The 15,829-nt window shown below is 37.9% G+C and overlaps 4 protein-coding genes across 6 annotated transcripts; 1 reads left to right on the forward strand and 3 right to left on the reverse strand.

Moving 5' to 3' along the window:
• Positions 1-2,821: 2,821 nt before the first annotated feature.
• Positions 2,822-6,778, forward strand: LOC9308133 (cleft lip and palate transmembrane protein 1 homolog). Its single transcript, XM_021020593.1, has 12 exons — positions 2,822-3,253; positions 3,473-3,619; positions 3,736-3,850; positions 3,952-4,046; positions 4,147-4,250; positions 4,629-4,666; positions 5,048-5,283; positions 5,462-5,555; positions 5,633-5,823; positions 5,902-6,121; positions 6,210-6,377; positions 6,465-6,778. The coding sequence occupies exons 1-12, from the start codon at positions 3,029-3,031 to the stop codon at positions 6,611-6,613; spliced, it is 1,782 nt and encodes a 593-aa protein (XP_020876252.1). The 5' UTR covers positions 2,822-3,028; the 3' UTR covers positions 6,614-6,778.
• A 107-nt stretch (positions 6,779-6,885) lies between these two features.
• Positions 6,886-9,272, reverse strand: LOC9308134 (calcium-dependent protein kinase 12). The gene is made up of 6 exons (XM_002874093.2): positions 8,580-9,272; positions 8,146-8,289; positions 7,908-8,060; positions 7,554-7,837; positions 7,215-7,439; positions 6,886-7,116 (listed from the first exon to the last, which is right to left on the reverse strand). The coding sequence occupies exons 1-6, from the start codon at positions 9,106-9,108 to the stop codon at positions 6,982-6,984; spliced, it is 1,470 nt and encodes a 489-aa protein (XP_002874139.1). The 5' UTR covers positions 9,109-9,272; the 3' UTR covers positions 6,886-6,981.
• A 1,016-nt stretch (positions 9,273-10,288) lies between these two features.
• On the reverse strand, positions 10,289-12,201 carry LOC9310207 (dnaJ homolog subfamily C member 17). Of its 3 annotated transcripts, XM_002874094.2 has the most exons (5): positions 12,069-12,201; positions 10,973-11,680; positions 10,699-10,881; positions 10,560-10,609; positions 10,289-10,526 (listed from the first exon to the last, which is right to left on the reverse strand). In XM_002874094.2, coding segments are annotated over exons 2-5 (909 nt in total). In that variant the 5' UTR covers positions 11,648-11,680; positions 12,069-12,201; the 3' UTR covers positions 10,289-10,525. The 3 variants fall into 3 exon arrangements, with proteins under 3 accessions (XP_002874140.1, XP_020876255.1, XP_020876254.1); XM_021020596.1 differs by having other exon boundaries at positions 10,289-10,609; positions 10,973-11,677; XM_021020595.1 differs by having other exon boundaries at positions 10,289-10,609.
• Positions 12,202-12,760: 559 nt separating this feature from the next.
• On the reverse strand, positions 12,761-15,624 carry LOC9310208 (protein DYAD). Its single transcript, XM_021020594.1, has 8 exons — positions 15,299-15,624; positions 14,829-15,179; positions 14,360-14,737; positions 14,215-14,272; positions 14,038-14,121; positions 13,621-13,934; positions 13,420-13,537; positions 12,761-13,172 (listed from the first exon to the last, which is right to left on the reverse strand). Exons 1-8 carry the CDS (start codon positions 15,343-15,345, stop codon positions 13,056-13,058), a joined length of 1,467 nt encoding a protein of 488 aa, XP_020876253.1. The 5' UTR covers positions 15,346-15,624; the 3' UTR covers positions 12,761-13,055.
• Positions 15,625-15,829: the final 205 nt, after the last annotated feature.

The raw sequence follows: 15,829 nt of genomic DNA on the forward strand, positions 1-15,829 counted from the left end.
GCGAGACGGAGGAGGTTTTGGGACGATTGGAGCAAGCGATCGCAGAACAAAATCAAAAGCTCGACGAGAGCTTTGCTAAACTGATTGGCGCAATTCGGCTCATCTCCGATAACGTGAATGATGTATCATCGTGTGGTCATCTACAACAGAAGCGATCATCTCCGGTGGCTTCAATGACTCCAAATCATTATCTGCAACACAAAAACTCAGGATTTAACACATTTAATCCGGAGATCCATTCACGTTCAAAGAAGGAATCGATGTCTGATCATGTCTCTTCTCCGATCGAAGAATTCCAGGTCCCTATTTCTCACTTGGAACCTAGCCTTCCTTTTCGTAGTGCATCGTTGGTTGATACGAGTATGGCTGCGTATGATGAATTACATGTCCAAAATGTGGCTGCGTGTTGTGAGAAGTCCACGGAGGTCTACACCAAAGTTGATGCATACCAAGTGTTCGACAACAAACTTCCTCAAGTGTCAAGATTCCAGCAGATGATGAAGGATGAAAAATTGTCCAAATCATGGCAATTCAAGTTCAAAAACGGGTTAGAGACAAGTGTTTTGATCGAGGAACAATTATCATATAGAGATGCCACAATCAGTCAGGGTGTTACAAGAGACCAGCTCTTAGAAGGAGATATTGCAAAGTTGTGGATATCATCAAATAATGGTAAGTTGCAGCCTCATGACCATTATGTGCTTGATAGAATGTTTCAGAGAAGGAAGAGAGTACAGAAAAAGACGCAGACAACAAGGACTTCTAAAACTTGGATGTTTAAATATAAAAGTAGATCCAGGACAAGAGCTTTGGTACAAGAAAAGCTATGGTTCATGTCCTATGTTACTATGGTGAAATCTGTCTACCACTTGTCTGCTGGTTTGCCTCTGAGAAGAAACCAAATGTTTAAAACCAGAAAGAGGAAGCATATGATGTCTTTCAAAGCTCGAAGGCTCAAATTCAAAGAACAGAGACACCCTAAATTCCTACCACAAACTGCACTGAATTTGACAAACAAGCTGGAGATTATGAAGAACAATCGGGTACATTCACAATCTGGTTTTGAATATGTCAAGAACAAGAATAACAGACACCAAGTGTTTGATGGATTGCTTCTTAGAAAATACAAATCACAACAACGGAGGAAACTGAGTTTGTCTCCTAAGTCCTGGAAGTTTAAGTACAAAGAAGTGAATGTGCTGCGACGTCTACCACAAAATGAACACGACAATCTCAGGGGAGGAATGATCATTAAAAAACTTCATGAGATGAGTAAAGTTGATTCTGGTTTTAATCAAAAGACAAGGATTGAGTTAGAAATGTATGGTTGGAACTATAAGAAGCCAATAAATCCAGATCAAATCCGCTTGAAGAGTATGTGTGAAGTGGCTGAGTTACAAGGAATCGAGTCAAGAGCGTTCAACAAGAGAATTCGTGAGTTGCTATTTGGTTATTATGGTTTCAAAGTGCAATTGTTGCCGGATTTCAAGAAAAGAGGTGTTGTCATTGTGGAAAAAAAGGCTCCTAATGTTGATATCACTGCTACAAACAAGCAACTCGAGTACACAAGAGAAGGGAGATGGGAGAAGGAAGATGAGTTTGAGCATGTTGTGAACCACACTCCATTTTCAGTGGAAAAGTTGGTAAGGCTTAGGGATCGGGATGCAGTACTAATAAAACAGTTTCTGCTTAGTGATGAGAAGTTCCATATAAAGCATAAGTGGAGATCTAAGTTCCTACACTCAATTTCAGAGTTGGTGTTATGCTTCGACAGTGTAGAGCTATCCATTAGTTATGCAAATTCAGGGGATTACTTATTGAAGAGAGGGTCTTCTACAGTGCATTCTGAATATTCTATGTGGAAACAAAATGACCAATGGACGAAGCTCTTCGGCAGCAGGAGACGGGTTATTCACACAGTTGGACGTGAAAAGACTGTTGAAGAGATGTATCAACGTGTGGATCAACTTGTTAATATGAAATTGGCCAACGTAGGAAAAATGCTAGCAGTAACACAGAGCCAAACCTTTGACCCTTTAATCAGACTTGAAGCAAAAGAGACTCTAAGAAGTTATGTTTCAAGCAGAGCTGTTGCAATGGTTTTAATGGTGAGGACTCATGAATCTACGGAGGAAACTACATGGGAGTTCTCTTTGTTTTGCAGTGACAATTCCCAAACATTGAACCATGTGGTCAAGGTTCTTCAAACAGGGGAGATTTGATATAGGAAAACAGAGAGGACACGTGAAGGTGGATTAATGAAGGAAGATTGTGCAACTTGGGATAGCACGTGGAGGGAGGTGATTGCTAGCACGTGTGAATTTGTTACGCAGGGAATCTTCTTCCTTGTTGCTTTCTCTTTATAACGGGCCTGCGTGCTCATTTGTTTGATTAAGAAATCTCTAGAACTTTCATTTTCTCTAGTTGTAATCGGTGTGATCTTCCTCAGCCGTGTTGAAGTTCCTCGCCGGAGCTTAAACAGATGAGAAGCGGTTCGATGTTTTATGAACATCGTTCCGATTATCAATAAACGTATTTCCTTTGAGTGTTCTCTAAGTTTCCTGTATCATTTGCTTTTTTTGTTACTTCTTCTTATGAACACATTACTAAAATCAGTCAAACCAAACCACAAACTCGCAAAGTGGCAACAGCGAGGCAGCGACTATGTCTACTTTGGGTCAAAATTTAATTTCTAAAGGTTTGGGCAGTAATAGTAAATATCTAAACTATAGAGGTCTTTACATGAAAATTATCCTTTAGTCTAAAGAGACGTGGTGGTGTCATAAAACACTTCTACTTGAATTGCATTGGAAGAGCATCGTCATCAATCTTTTGTTTATTCAAATCTTCTTTCAGATTTTTTATATACAAAAAAATAAAATAAAATAAATAAGGAATCCCATAAATATCTCTCTATAGAACTCTGCTTTTTTACAAATCTCAATCTCCTTGAGCGAACTCAATCACATCTCAGCTGCTTTTGAATCCGCCGTATCGAAAACCAATCCTCCTTCTCGATTCGTGAACTATGGCCCCGCCGGCAGGACAAACGGCGGCGGTGGCTGAAGCGGCTGGCGCCGATGGTGCTCAACCGCAGCAGCAGCGTGGATTTGGTTCCACGATTTCCGGAATCGTTAGAATCGCCGTCTTTTGGTATTTTGCTTCCAAGTTCTTTTCACCTAAACAGAAACCTATGGATCCTTCTGCTCCGTCTCAGCTCATGACCAATCTCTTCCACAAGGGCGAATCATTGGTAAAACTTTTTGTGTAGATGATGAATGAACTTCGATTCATATTCATACTTCTTCTACAATTGGATTAAATCGTGTATAATTCTGTAAACATGTTTTTCCTGGCTGCTTTAGAGTTGTGTATGACTAGTGTTGGGTTACTGTTTGATTAGAGGATTAGGGTTTCAAGATTTGTTTTTGTTCATGAATCTAAATTCAACCCAATGGTTTTTTTTCTGCAGGATATGTGGTTTTATCTCTCAGAGCATGACAAGTTCAATGACTTTGGCAATGATCGTGCGCTTTATTGGCATGAGACCAATATACCTTATGCTGTATGGACACCAGAGAGTATTAGGACCAAGTCACTGACGTATTATCCATCTGAGGTATAAAACCACTTGCTTAACTGTTTGATATATTTTCGTTTCTTTCATATTTCTTCCTCCGATTTTACCTTAGTATAAGCAGCATCATTGAGTTACAATGTTGTTTTTGTTTGCAGACACTACAGAATAATGGAAGTCTGTACGCGCATGTCTTTTTTGCTCGGTCTGGATTTCCCATAGACCCTAATGATCCTGAATATCAACCTCTTAATAGTTTTAGCCGGACACATGGTAAGACTTTTGTTTCAGACAAAAGAAACTCTTTTTTGGACAACAATTGATCATTAGGTTTCTGTAATAGCTGATTTGGACTGGTTTTTTCTCTATTTCAGCTGTGGCGACTTACTTTCCAAAGCAAAAGAAAAATAAGAAGAAGAGTCTCTTGGGAAGTCCCAAAGACTCTGATGAATCCGAACCTGAAGTTGAGGTATGGCTGTAGGAAACTTTGCATATAGTTATGTTATTGTCTCTGAACTCTAATCAGTTCAATAGATGTGTAATGAGCTAACGCCAACCGCACTTCGCAGAAAGTTGGAGATAAGAAATCCGATCCCAAGGAAGAGGTCCCTGTGGAATGGATATCCCTCTGGAAACCTAATGTCACAATTAACCTGGTTGATGATTTTACTCGGTAAGTTGGTTCTTTTATTTTGTGTAGTATAAAATCACTCAATGAAGACTAAAATAAGAAGAAAGATATAATCATGATGGTTCGAGATTCACTTTCTACGTTGATGTATATATTTCTACTTTTGTTAAAAATATATAGTTGAGTCTTGAAAAGTATAGGCACTTAATCAAACTTAGCAACAATGGGTATAACAATGGGTATAACCTTAAGCAATCGCAAGGGAGGCGCATTGACTTCCTTCATAAAAAATATTATTAATCTAAACAAGTAGTACTTGATGGCATTGCATGCCTGCTTTTCTCTTTGACTGTCTGTCAATATTGAATTTAATATGACTCCATACTGGTAAACTAATATCTGCTTTCACTTTCATGACAGCTATTCACAGAATGGTGTACCACCAAACATTGCTCCTCGTATCCTTCAATTTCTTTTGACAAAAGGATGAACTGCCTATTAATTATTTGGATTCTTACACAACTCTCCCTGCGTATGTTTTCTGTAACATTTGAAGGCACTATACATGTGACTGCTGCATGCCTTTTTTAGCATAAGCTGGGTCAAACTTACTTTTTTAAAAAGGTTGCATCAATAAGTTCTTGGGTCCTTGAATGGTCAAAAGTAGTGTCATGTCTCTGACTTTGCTTCTGTGTATAAGGTGCAAAATAGAATCTTGTTTTTCATTATTTGATTTTCTTTTGATTGGTGGAATGGGAATTAGAAGGGTTTTCATTTTGGCTTTGTGATTGTCTACTTGCCCAATTTGTTATATGCTGTACTTAACTTTAGATTTGCAGACTTACTGGTAGAACCTACCACAGGAAATTACTATCCTACAATTTACTTCAATGAGTTTTGGCTGCTAAGGGACAAGTTCATTCCAGTCAATGAGACAGTCTCAGAACTACCACTTAATCTGGAAATAAGCCCCATAAGCATGATGAAGTGGCAACTGTTTCAGCAAGTCGATCAGTCTTTCCAGATGCAGCGTAGCTATGGAAGCATGCTTGACGGTGAATCTGACGAACTAAAGGTAAATATGGTTTTTCTATAGTCAATCACCATCTTCTATCCATAAACTTATGATGTTCTATTAACTTTTGAAACTGGTAGGTGGAGAGACGCTATTGATTCTTTTCTTTACACGGCTCTTGTGTTCTCCCTGGAGCTGATTGTAAATATTCTTATGTTGTATAATTTATTTATTTCAGAGGGTGTTTTTGGAAGGAAATCCCTATCTTTTGGGCATCACGATGTTTGTTTCGATGCTTCATTCAGTGTTCGACTTCCTGGCATTCAAAAATGGTAAGTAAGACCGAAATCTTTCCTAACCATTGTAGGAAAGATTGTTGAAATTTACTTATTTCTGACATACCCTGCAGATATCCAATTCTGGAACAAAAACAAATCAATGGAAGGACTGTCTGCAAAGTCTGTTGTACTGAATTTTATCTGTCAGTTTGTCATCTTCCTCTACCTGCTTGACAACGACACTTCATGGATGATACTGGCTAGTTCCGGAGTCGGTGTCTGCATTGAGTTCTGGAAAATAGGGAAAGCCATGCGCATAGAGGTACTTACATTTTCTACATATTCATTTCTGATGTTGTTGCTTTGCATATAGACCTCGTTAAACATTTAAACTTAACAGGTTGATCGAAGTGGAATGTTTCCAAGATTGAGGTTCCACGATCGTGAGTCCTATGCAAGCAATAAAACCAAGGAGTATGATGACATTGCCATCAAATTCTTATCCTATGTGCTCCTCCTCCTTGTCGTTGGCTTATCCATATATTCTCTTGCGTATGAACGCCACAAGAGCTGGTATTCTTGGATCCTGTCTTCACTAACAAGCTGTGTCTACATGTTCGGTAATAGCCTTCACCATCCTCAAAGAAAAAACTGTTGAGAATCTGTCATTGTGAAACTGTTTTGAGTTTGGGGTTTTGTTTTGTGCAGGTTTCATCATGATGTGTCCTCAGCTATTCATCAACTATAAGCTAAAATCAGTGGCACATTTACCATGGAGACAGATGACTTACAAGTTCCTCAACACCATTATCGACGATCTTTTTGCCTTTGTCATCAAAATGCCGATTCTACATCGTCTTTCTGTATTCCGAGATGGTGAGTAAAATATATCAAATTCCTCTCTACTTGGGTTCAGATTTCAGAAACAGTCTTATATAATGGATCTTTCTGTGTGTGTTTCAGATGTGATATTCTTGATATACTTATACCAAAGGTGGGTTTACCCTGTGGACAAAACACGTGTTAACGAGTTCGGTTTTGGAGGTGAGGATGAAACTGCAGAGAAGAAGTTGATCACTGAGAAAGAAGAAGAAGACAAGAAAACAAACTAATCTCTTCTCTTCTTCCTTTTTTTTTTGGTGGTCTCACTTTCTAAACCAATTTTACAACAGTTCAGTTATAGTTTCTTAATTTATTTTTGTTTTCACTTTAGTTGTTTTGTTACAAGTTTAATGTCAACTTTCAAGACACATTATAAAATAACGCCTTTGGATTTTTTTGAAAGAAAAAAAAAAACATTTTAGCTCTGAGATATGGTAAAATTAAAATCCATGGGAAAAATCTACCAATTGTTATAAGAGCTTATAATTCCAATTACTAAAACTTGTTAAAAGCAGAATTATATTAAGCAGAAACAAGTTCTATCATATGAAATGTTTGCTACATAAGTCTCTAAATTATTTTCACTAAAATCAGTAATTTAGACATTCATTGAGTCATCAGGAAGAACAGTTCCAAAGTTGAGAGTGTTCCTCATAGTTCTCCGACCAATCCCTCCGTTGCCATTTCCTTTCCTCATCATTGCCACAAATTCTCCATAGTCTATTTGTCCATCCTACAAATGCAAAACCAAAAAAAAAGCAACTACCATAAACATTCTTCTAAAACTCTTTCATCAAAGAAACAGTGAAGATCATTTGTGTTACTACTCACATTGTCTTGATCAATGTCCTTGATCATTTCATCAAGATTTGAATCTTTTATACCAAACTCCTTCCAGGCCTGTTGAAGCTCGTCGATAGTGATGTAACCACTTGCATCTTTGTCAAAGAAAGAGAACGCAGCTACTAGATTCTCCTCTCTCTCCAGCTTGTTCAAGTGGATTGTTGCAGCTAAGAACTCTCCGTAGTCAATTGTTCCACTTTCATCAACGTCAGCCTAACACACACACACACACACACAATGAGAAGCAGAAGCTGATATTGGATACTATTTTCAGCCACAACAAGATACTAAACGTGAAATTTGATAAGAAAGGAGTAGTTAGTTTACCGCACGCAAGAGTTCTTGGATCTCTGATTCCATAAGCTCTGACCCAACACGTCTCATACTATCTTTTAACTCTTCAAATGTGATAGTCCCGCTTTTATCTGTGTCTATCATTTTGAACAGTTCTTTGAGCCCACCGATTTCTTCCTCAGATAGTCTCTCTGCAATCACCCGCAAAGCCATCTTCTTAAGTTTGTTCATCGCAGAGAACTTTTTCAGGCGGGACACTACTGCGCAGTCCAAAGGTTTATCTGGAGCAACCTTATCATCCACAATCCACGGGTGACCTGACAGAAGAACATTTGAATCAGCATACAAGAAAACCTCATCTACTCTTGCGTGGCCACGACAACTTACACAACACTTGATGAGCAGTTAGCCTCTTTTTTGGATTGCTCTCGAGCATTTTCTTTATAAGATCTTTGGCACTCTCTGAAATGGTAGGCCAAGGATTGATCTCAAACTCCAGCTTTCCCTGTAAAATCTTTCTGAAGATGCCTATTTCACTCTCTGGATACAAAGTAAGACACCGAGAGAGAGTAAGCAGTTGACGGAAACGAAACATTTATAAAGAAATAAGGCATTGGAAATCTACCAGCCCAGAAAGGAGGAAAACCACATAAGAGAATGTAGAGGATAACTCCAGCGCTCCATACGTCACATTCAGGGCCATAATGCTTATGTAAAACCTCAGGTGCCACATAGTAGGCACTACCAACAAGTTCCGATAATGCTTCACCTGAAAGACAAAGATTTGTGTGCCCAATAACAAAACTCCATATAAAACTAATTCAACTAAAACACACACACAAACAAACTCGCAGTCACAGCATTTGAAAGATGGGGTCTTAAGCAAGTGGTCGGTGTGCTCTTTAAAACTAATACTAATAGATTTTGCTAAGCTAAATCACATTTATCATATTCAATAAAATGAAGAAACTAAATCATCAAGTAACGAAATAGATATTCATAAACATCATCAACACAATCATGGAACAAAATTAGAGAAAAATAAGAACAAATTCGAACCTGGTTTGCAGAAAACAGAGAGGCCAAAGTCGGTAGATTTAAGAGAAGCATCTTCATCACAAGAAACAAACAAGAAATTCTCAGGCTTAAGATCTCTATGAACAACACCAAGAGAGTGACAAGCCTCAACGACCCCAACAATGGTCTTGATAAGCTTAGCAGCTTCTCTCTCACTGTAATGACCTCTCTTCACAATTCTATCAAACAACTCACCACCTTCACAGAGCTCCATCACAAGATGCACGCTTTTGGTGTCCTCATAGGCACTTTCTATACGGACAACGTTGGGGTATTCAGACAAGTGATGCATTATCTGGATCTCCCTCAAAACGTCGTCGTAATCTTCTTGGCAAATGAGTTTCCTTTTGGGTATGGATTTGCAGGCAAGCTTTTGACCTGTCTGTTTATGGGTACAGAGGAAAGTGGTTCCGAATTGGCCTTGTCCGAGGACTTGACCAAGAAAGTAATTGTCTTCAAGGTTTTTGGTCTTGTAAGGAAGAACCCATCTGGTTCTTGGTTTGTTTGCCATTCTTGAGAGCTTTTTGATTTCTTGGAGGGTTTCGTTTAAGCAGAGGAAGAAGAAGAGAAACTGTTGAATGAGGAAAGAAACTGACTTGAAGAAGGCATTGAAGAAGAGAGAGAGAGGGAAGTCAAGAGTTTGGAGAGAAATAAAACCAAGTTTTGGACAATGATTGATTATCTAATAATAGCTTTCCATTTCAGATTTTTTTCCACATAAAATAAAAAAATGGGAAGTACAGCTTTTAATTGAATGAAGGAAAAAAAGTTAATTAATAGTTAAATTTATTAATTAGTAATTAATTGATTTTAGAGTACAAAAATATAAATTTAGTCAGATACTCAAATATATTAATCATGTATTACAGGAAGATAAATAAATAAATTATAAATTATTACCACACTGCAAATTTTCTATTTTTCTCATTTACTCTGATAAAGTTAAATAAATTTAATTGTTTTACAAGGTACAATGCATTAAAAATCTACAATGTTGATTCAGCTTTTAGTAAAAAAAATGATATGATATCTAAAAGTATAGACTAATTAAAAAAGAAGTTGTCGCGAATTTTTTTTAATTAATTTAATACTTTATGCATACTTTTTGCAAAAAGTAATTTATAATATAAAAAAAAAGTTAATAGAGTTTTTTATGTCTAAATTTTTTCTGCTTAGTGAGGATATGTATCTACTACGTACTTAGGGCACTAAATAAAGGCAAAAACGTCTTCTTCACTTAAATACGAAGGAACTATAGCTCTTTAAAAAAGGTTAAATATAGCCTTTTTTTCCTCAACCTAAATGACTTTTTTTTTTTGTTAAACTCAACCTAAATGACCTTTATTAGAAAACTATTTTCACCACATGTATTTTCTGCAAATATGAAGAGTTCGAATCATTTTGAAAACAAAATAAAAAGGACAATATGAAAAAAAAAAATGAAAAAAAAATAAAAAGGACAATTTCATTCTCTTTCATACGCATTCAGCATTCTAGTTTGGTTTCTTTGCCTCTCGTTTGGTTTCTGACATTCTGTCAATGTCCACTTTATTTACAACCACGTGCTTAATTACATTTTAAATCCATATACTATCTCAAAACATCTATTGCCATCTTTTTTCATATAATAATAACATCGAGAATACAAACGAGAGATGGTATAGTGATTAATTTAGCAAATAAACAAGATATTTTGTGAAATCATGCACAAACACATGATATAATTCCAAACAAAAAAAATAGAATATTATACAAATCCAAAATTTTCTTCAAAACAAAAAAAGTTTGAAAAAGACTTTACGGTACAACTAGAAATTGAAGCTCTCATGGGTAGAAAGAAGCTTTATCTCTGGGTAGAGTTAGAAATTTAGATTCTACAACAATAATTGATATGAGATTGGATGTACACAAACAATGTATAAGGAGCTTAATTCTTGATCGCTTTGGTCTTGAAGCAGGCTTTATTCTTGATCATTTGGCTTAACGCCTCGGTTTTTCTGGTCCATTGCTGCCTGTTGAAGATAAGTAAAATATGAGACTTGTTGCGGAAAAAAACACAAACGAAAGAATCAACAAGAATCTGAGGAGAGTAGAAAAATACCTTTCGAAGTCTTTGCATGACAGCGTCTTCATAAGCTTGAAGACCAGCACCTACTATGTCACTCCGCGGTTCTGCTTCTGCAGATTTCTTTGCGGTCAGAAAATCGTTTTGGGCTGCTTTCTGAAGAGGTACAACCAGCAATGGATTAGAAAGATCCCCACACAATGTCCTCGTCGCTGCAACCTATAAGACAAAAACAAATTGAATCAATACACGATTAAGGTTCTTGATATATAACGAAAAAGAGAGAACCCAAGTTAGTAATAATACTCACAGCTCCATCCTTTGTAGCCATTACAATAAGAGCAGAGCATTTCTTCTTAGTACTCCTAATAACAACATCTTCAACCTCACCAAACTCTGAAAACACTTGTCTGAGCCTTCCTGCTGTATACCCTTCACCAATTTTTTCCCAAGAAACCTTCAACATTCTGTCTTTATCGAGTTGAACACTAGCTCCAGTACCGCTTCTATCTTCTTTTCTCTTTTCATCTACACCACTCTCTGGAGTTTCGAAACCACTTTTCTTCTTCGCATGTCTTGCACGTATCCTCTCTATCTCCTCCTTCAACTTCCTTGCGATTCTCTCTTCTTCATCATAAGCTCTAGCTGCAGGATGAGGAGAAAAAGCAGAACGCTCCCTTTGCTCGAGATCTGACATCATCTTACGCCTCTTGGAATCTACTTGCGATTTCTTATGCTGTTTCTCACGCTGGATTCTAAGAAGATCATCAAACAGCTTGCGGGCTTTCTCGTCTTTGAGAACCTCATAAGATGTCTTAAGCCTCTGAAATTTGTCATGAGCATGAGGATCATCTGGGCGTTTGTCAGGATGCAAGTCCAAAGCTTTCAACTTGTATGCTTTTGCAATCTCCTTGTCGGTAAGCTTGAGAGCTTCCTCTCCAGAGGGTAAACCTAGAACAATGTAGTGATCGACAAAACCCTCCATTTCTTTCTTCTTCTAATAAGCCGGATCACCCTACTGCAGCAAACCAAAAAGAAGTTAGTAATGTAAAAAATATTTTTCACAAACTCGAAAGCACGGTAACAGATAAATGCTTCTCACAAATCCAACTGTACAAGAACAGATAATGCAAAATTTTGTATCGGCTCAAGAGCAACACAGAATGAACAAGTAGCCATAGAAAGCAATTCAGGGTATTTCTTGATCTTAAACCCTAGCAGGAAAAATCTAAGAAGAAATATCAACAGTCAATGCATCTAGCAATGATCTCTAAAAACGGAATTCACAAAGATGAAAACTTTTTAGAGATAGTTGATAAAACCCCTAGGAAAATCATATACAAAGCTTTGCTCTTTTACTTCCAAATCAATTACGGCAATCAAAACCATCGACTCTATTAACGTACCTTTGCGATTCCTACCCTCGAATTCTATCTATCGGGATTTCGATGTCAATTCTCTTCGGTTGATTAAAGTGAATCCCTACGAACCCTAAAACTGAAACCTTCCCTTTCGAGCTTGTGAAAGAAAATCAATTGATGGCGGTGAAGAGAAAGGGAGAAGAAACAAGACCCGTCGTTGAAGAAGTTTTTGGGCCATCGTTGGTAGTTCAAGCCCAATAATGATGGGTTTCATAAATATGTTGTAATGAACAAGTACGAGAGATTAATGAGCAGTAAAAGGTTCAAGTGGCTAAACCTAAAAACCAACAATGATTTCGTGTATTTGGGTAATGTTGGGTTAACTTAATACCTATGCTTATTTCAATATAACAGCGTTTGGCAAAACCACTACAACCTTAGTTTTCTAGTTAAGTTTTACAACAAAAAATCTCTATACATGCCTCTAAAAGGATTCTTTGTATGTTAATCGATTAGCTAGAGCGGAATTACTGTCCCTAAAGACCGAAGACAGTGTTTGATATTTCCGTTAGCTGCTGTTCTGCTTTGGCTTTCCAAGTCACCAACTCCTTCAATGTTTCTCTTGTAGAAGATGTAGCCATGTGTGGGAGTTGAAGCAAGGGAGGTGGGTAATATGACATCAACTTAATCATATAGCAAAAGATTGTAAGAACGCAAAACAGGGATAAAGAAGACAGATTACTCAAAAGCAAGCTTCATTGTTGAATAAGAGTCATCCGAGAGAGAATATACAGCAAAACAATTACCATTTAAAGCATCATCTCTACCTTCAAATTTCACTTCAAACTTCTTCTATATGACTTACTTAAGTCCTACCTGTTCCTAACCTTTTCAGATGCTACCGATCTCTAGTCTCTCTTTGTTTTTTTTTTGTTTAGTTTTATCAGAAACCCTGTACATGTCTCTAAGGGATTCTATGCAGGCGGAATCGACTAGTTAAAGCGAAATCATTGATCAATCTGTGCCTAGTCTTCACGGGTAACGCCAGTTGGGTTGATTCTGTCCCTTAAGAGCAAGGACAGCGTTTGTCAATTCCGTTAGCTGCTGCTCCGCTTTGGCTTTCCAAGTCACCAACTCCTTCAAGGTTTCCTGTACAAGTATATTTCTCAGATATTGATTCTTTAACATTAAGTAAAGGTAATGTGAAGCTTTGGAAAAATTGCCGTGAACATCTGATGCATATCAGATGATGTAATGAGTGGTAGTGAATGAAGCAAAGGCTGTGACAATATGTGCTGATCAAGATTGATCTTGAGGCTAGAGGGTTTTCCAAAATTGACCATCCAGTTTAACTGAAACACCAGACCAATGCTTCTAATATGTTTGACAAACTCACCTGAGTCTGGATAGTTGGGTCGTCAATATCTGATTTTGGACCTGCAGTAATCGAAGAACCCGGAGTCATTTCAGCTTTGTCCTGACTGGAGCTTCTGGATTCACCTCTAGTCATGCAGCTAAATAGAGAAACAATATATTAGACAATAATAAACCATAAAACCCTACTCTTGGACCAAAACAAACAAACAACTGCTCTAACCTGTCTGTCATTTGCATATCGATGTTGACCAATGACTGTTCCTCAACCAAGGTATGGTCTTGGAAAGAGCTTTTGCAAGGATTTGTTGGAAGTGCGTAGGTTTCCGGCCTGACAGCCTCTGGTAGACCATCAATAAGGTCATCCCACTCCGTAAAATCATCCATATTGGCATTCCTCAATAAATTTTCCCAATTTTCAGGAGCTGGACTGAATGACGTGCTACCATTTGGCTGCAGATTGTTCAGCGTGTTTGAAATAACCCCCAACTGCTGATCTACTTTATCTTTCCACGAAATCAAATCCTTGAACATGACCTGTGAATAAGTGAGATATGGTAGACAAAAGCTTTATCAGGTTAAAATCATCCCTATTCAAGAAGCTTTAAACAAATAATTTCAACTTGCTCATAGTATCGACCTGAGTTGACGTCAACGATTTCGAGATCTCCACGATTTGCTTATCAGTGTTTACCCTCCAACTCATAAGATCCTTGCATAGTTTCTAGGGAGAAATGCAAACAAAAAAAGTTTTGAATCTCTAATATGCTTATCTTAACACATTCCTCCAACAGAAAAAAAAAGATCACAAAGTCACCTCATTTGCTTCAGCATGATCTGGTAACTTTTGCTTTGATGCGAGCTCTTTGATATCACTGCTTACCACAAAAGAAATGAGATTCCAAGCACACATTTCAAGGAAAGCAAATAATCGAACCTCAGAATGTTGCAAGCAATATTACCTCTTCATTTGCTCAATCTCTCCCATAAGAAGCTTCGACGAAACCGCAGATGGATCATGTGATGCAGTTTGAACCTTCCACCAAGATGGGGGAACCCAAGTAGGATCAGGAATACCGGATTCAAGTTTAATCTTGACAAGGTCAGCACTCTCTAGCCAATACTGCATGCATCCATCAGTATTGTAACACCTCCTAAACCGATCAGCACCACCTGGTGTTACTTTGCCATCCATGTGCTTCAAGCAATGATCCAAGAGCCCAGTATCACCTATCTTGCTTCGAGCAATGACTCTTAATAGTTGTCGCGTAACAGGTGTTTCCAAAGTAGCACCTTTCTCCTTCAAAACATCCGCTAATGTTTGCTCGGCAAACTTAATCCTGCATAAAAAAAAAAAAAAAAAAACTAGTCTCTTCATACAGAAACATGAAATCAAGACATGAAACTAAAGGGGTTTGGTCGTTTTACTACCTTTCATTGTTCCATCGAGTGGTTAATACTCTCGGCTGCTTGTTTCTGGGAAGGATAATAAGCGGCTTCTCCTCGAAGCTGGAGTCTGAATATCTTCGAGATCTTCCTCCACGAGAGAGTCGTTTTCGTTTGTGGATTCCACAGGTTACGAGAAGCCCAAGTTCTTCTTCCTTCTCTAACTTGACTTCAACAAGGGCGTTGTTTCCAGAGGTGTTACCTTCTTCTTCTTTTTCTTCTCCAGGAGTATCTTCAGCTTCGTGCTTGATAACCACCGAACCAGCAGCCACAGCAGAATCATTCAGCTCCTTCCGACAAATCTTCTTGTCAGAACGCCTCCGGCGGTTTCTGTTTCTGTAGAAAATTTCACGCGACAACAAAAACAAAGAGTCAAAATTTTAGCTCGAGAATCACCTAGAAACTAGAAATGATTGAAGAAATTAAGGAAAAAAGAAAAAAAAAAAAAACTCAACAGATTATAGATCGCGGCTAGGGTTTTTTCTCGGAGAGGAGGCGACATTTTTTAACACACCCGAAAATCACTGAGAGACGACGGCGTAACTCTTTATCACAGCATCGAAAAAGCACGGATCGCGATTGAAATTGGAAACAGGAAGAGGTAAAACCTAGAAATTTAGGGATCAGAGCGACACCGTAGAATCGAGATAGAGAAGAAGAAGAAGACAAGACGAAGGCCAGAGAGCAGAGAGGGAAATGGAAAAAGCAGCGCAAGTAGAGAGACTGAGAGAGAGCCCTAAAGCCGCCAAAATCCCTAAATTCTTCCCTTCTTCCCCCTTTTCAATTTTGCCGTTATTGGTATTTTTTTCCTAAAGTTTTTTTATTTTTTAAACTCGCATGAATTAACAGTTGTAGAAACCAATGTTATACTGACGCGTGGTCAATCTCATCAAATCTACTGTGGACCTTATCACAGAAGATTATTTACTACGTTTTTGGTGAAGATGGAATTTACTTTTGTTTGTCGTCTTCTGCTCTATGCACGG

This window comes from Arabidopsis lyrata (assembly GCF_000004255.2).
Source record: "Arabidopsis lyrata subsp. lyrata unplaced genomic scaffold ARALYscaffold_6, whole genome shotgun sequence".
In the NCBI taxonomy this organism is placed as follows: Eukaryota; Viridiplantae; Streptophyta; class Magnoliopsida; order Brassicales; family Brassicaceae; genus Arabidopsis; species Arabidopsis lyrata.

Bases quoted from the DNA above. Each gene is read 5' to 3' on its own strand.
- LOC9308133 (XM_021020593.1), top strand. From the start codon at position 3,029: ATGGCCCCGCCGGCAGGACAAACGGCGGCGGTGGCTGAAGCGGCTGGC. The intron at 4,251-4,628 runs GTAAGTTGGTTC...CTTTCATGACAG, and splicing joins CTGGTTGATGATTTTACTCG to CTATTCACAGAATGGTGTAC. The intron at 6,378-6,464 runs GTGAGTAAAATA...TGTGTGTTTCAG, and splicing joins TCTTTCTGTATTCCGAGATG to ATGTGATATTCTTGATATAC.
- LOC9308134 (XM_002874093.2), bottom strand. From the start codon at position 9,108: ATGGCAAACAAACCAAGAACCAGATGGGTTCTTCCTTACAAGACCAAA. The intron at 7,440-7,553 runs GTAAACTAACTA...TGTGTGTGTTAG, and splicing joins TCCAAGAACTCTTGCGTGCG to GCTGACGTTGATGAAAGTGG. The intron at 7,117-7,214 runs GTGAGTAGTAAC...TTGCATTTGTAG, and splicing joins AGGACATTGATCAAGACAAT to GATGGACAAATAGACTATGG.
- LOC9310207 (XM_021020596.1), bottom strand. From the start codon at position 11,647: ATGGAGGGTTTTGTCGATCACTACATTGTTCTAGGTTTACCCTCTGGA. The intron at 10,882-10,972 runs GTGAGTATTATT...TTTGTCTTATAG, and splicing joins TGGCTACAAAGGATGGAGCT to GTTGCAGCGACGAGGACATT. The intron at 10,610-10,698 runs GTATTTTTCTAC...TATCTTCAACAG, and splicing joins TCATGCAAAGACTTCGAAAG to GCAGCAATGGACCAGAAAAA.
- LOC9310208 (XM_021020594.1), bottom strand. From the start codon at position 15,345: ATGTCGCCTCCTCTCCGAGAAAAAACCCTAGCCGCGATCTATAATCT. The intron at 15,180-15,298 runs GTTGAGTTTTTT...AATTTTCTACAG, and splicing joins CTAGCCGCGATCTATAATCT to AAACAGAAACCGCCGGAGGC. The intron at 13,173-13,419 runs GTGAGTTTGTCA...ATACTTGTACAG, and splicing joins ACCCAACTATCCAGACTCAG to GAAACCTTGAAGGAGTTGGT.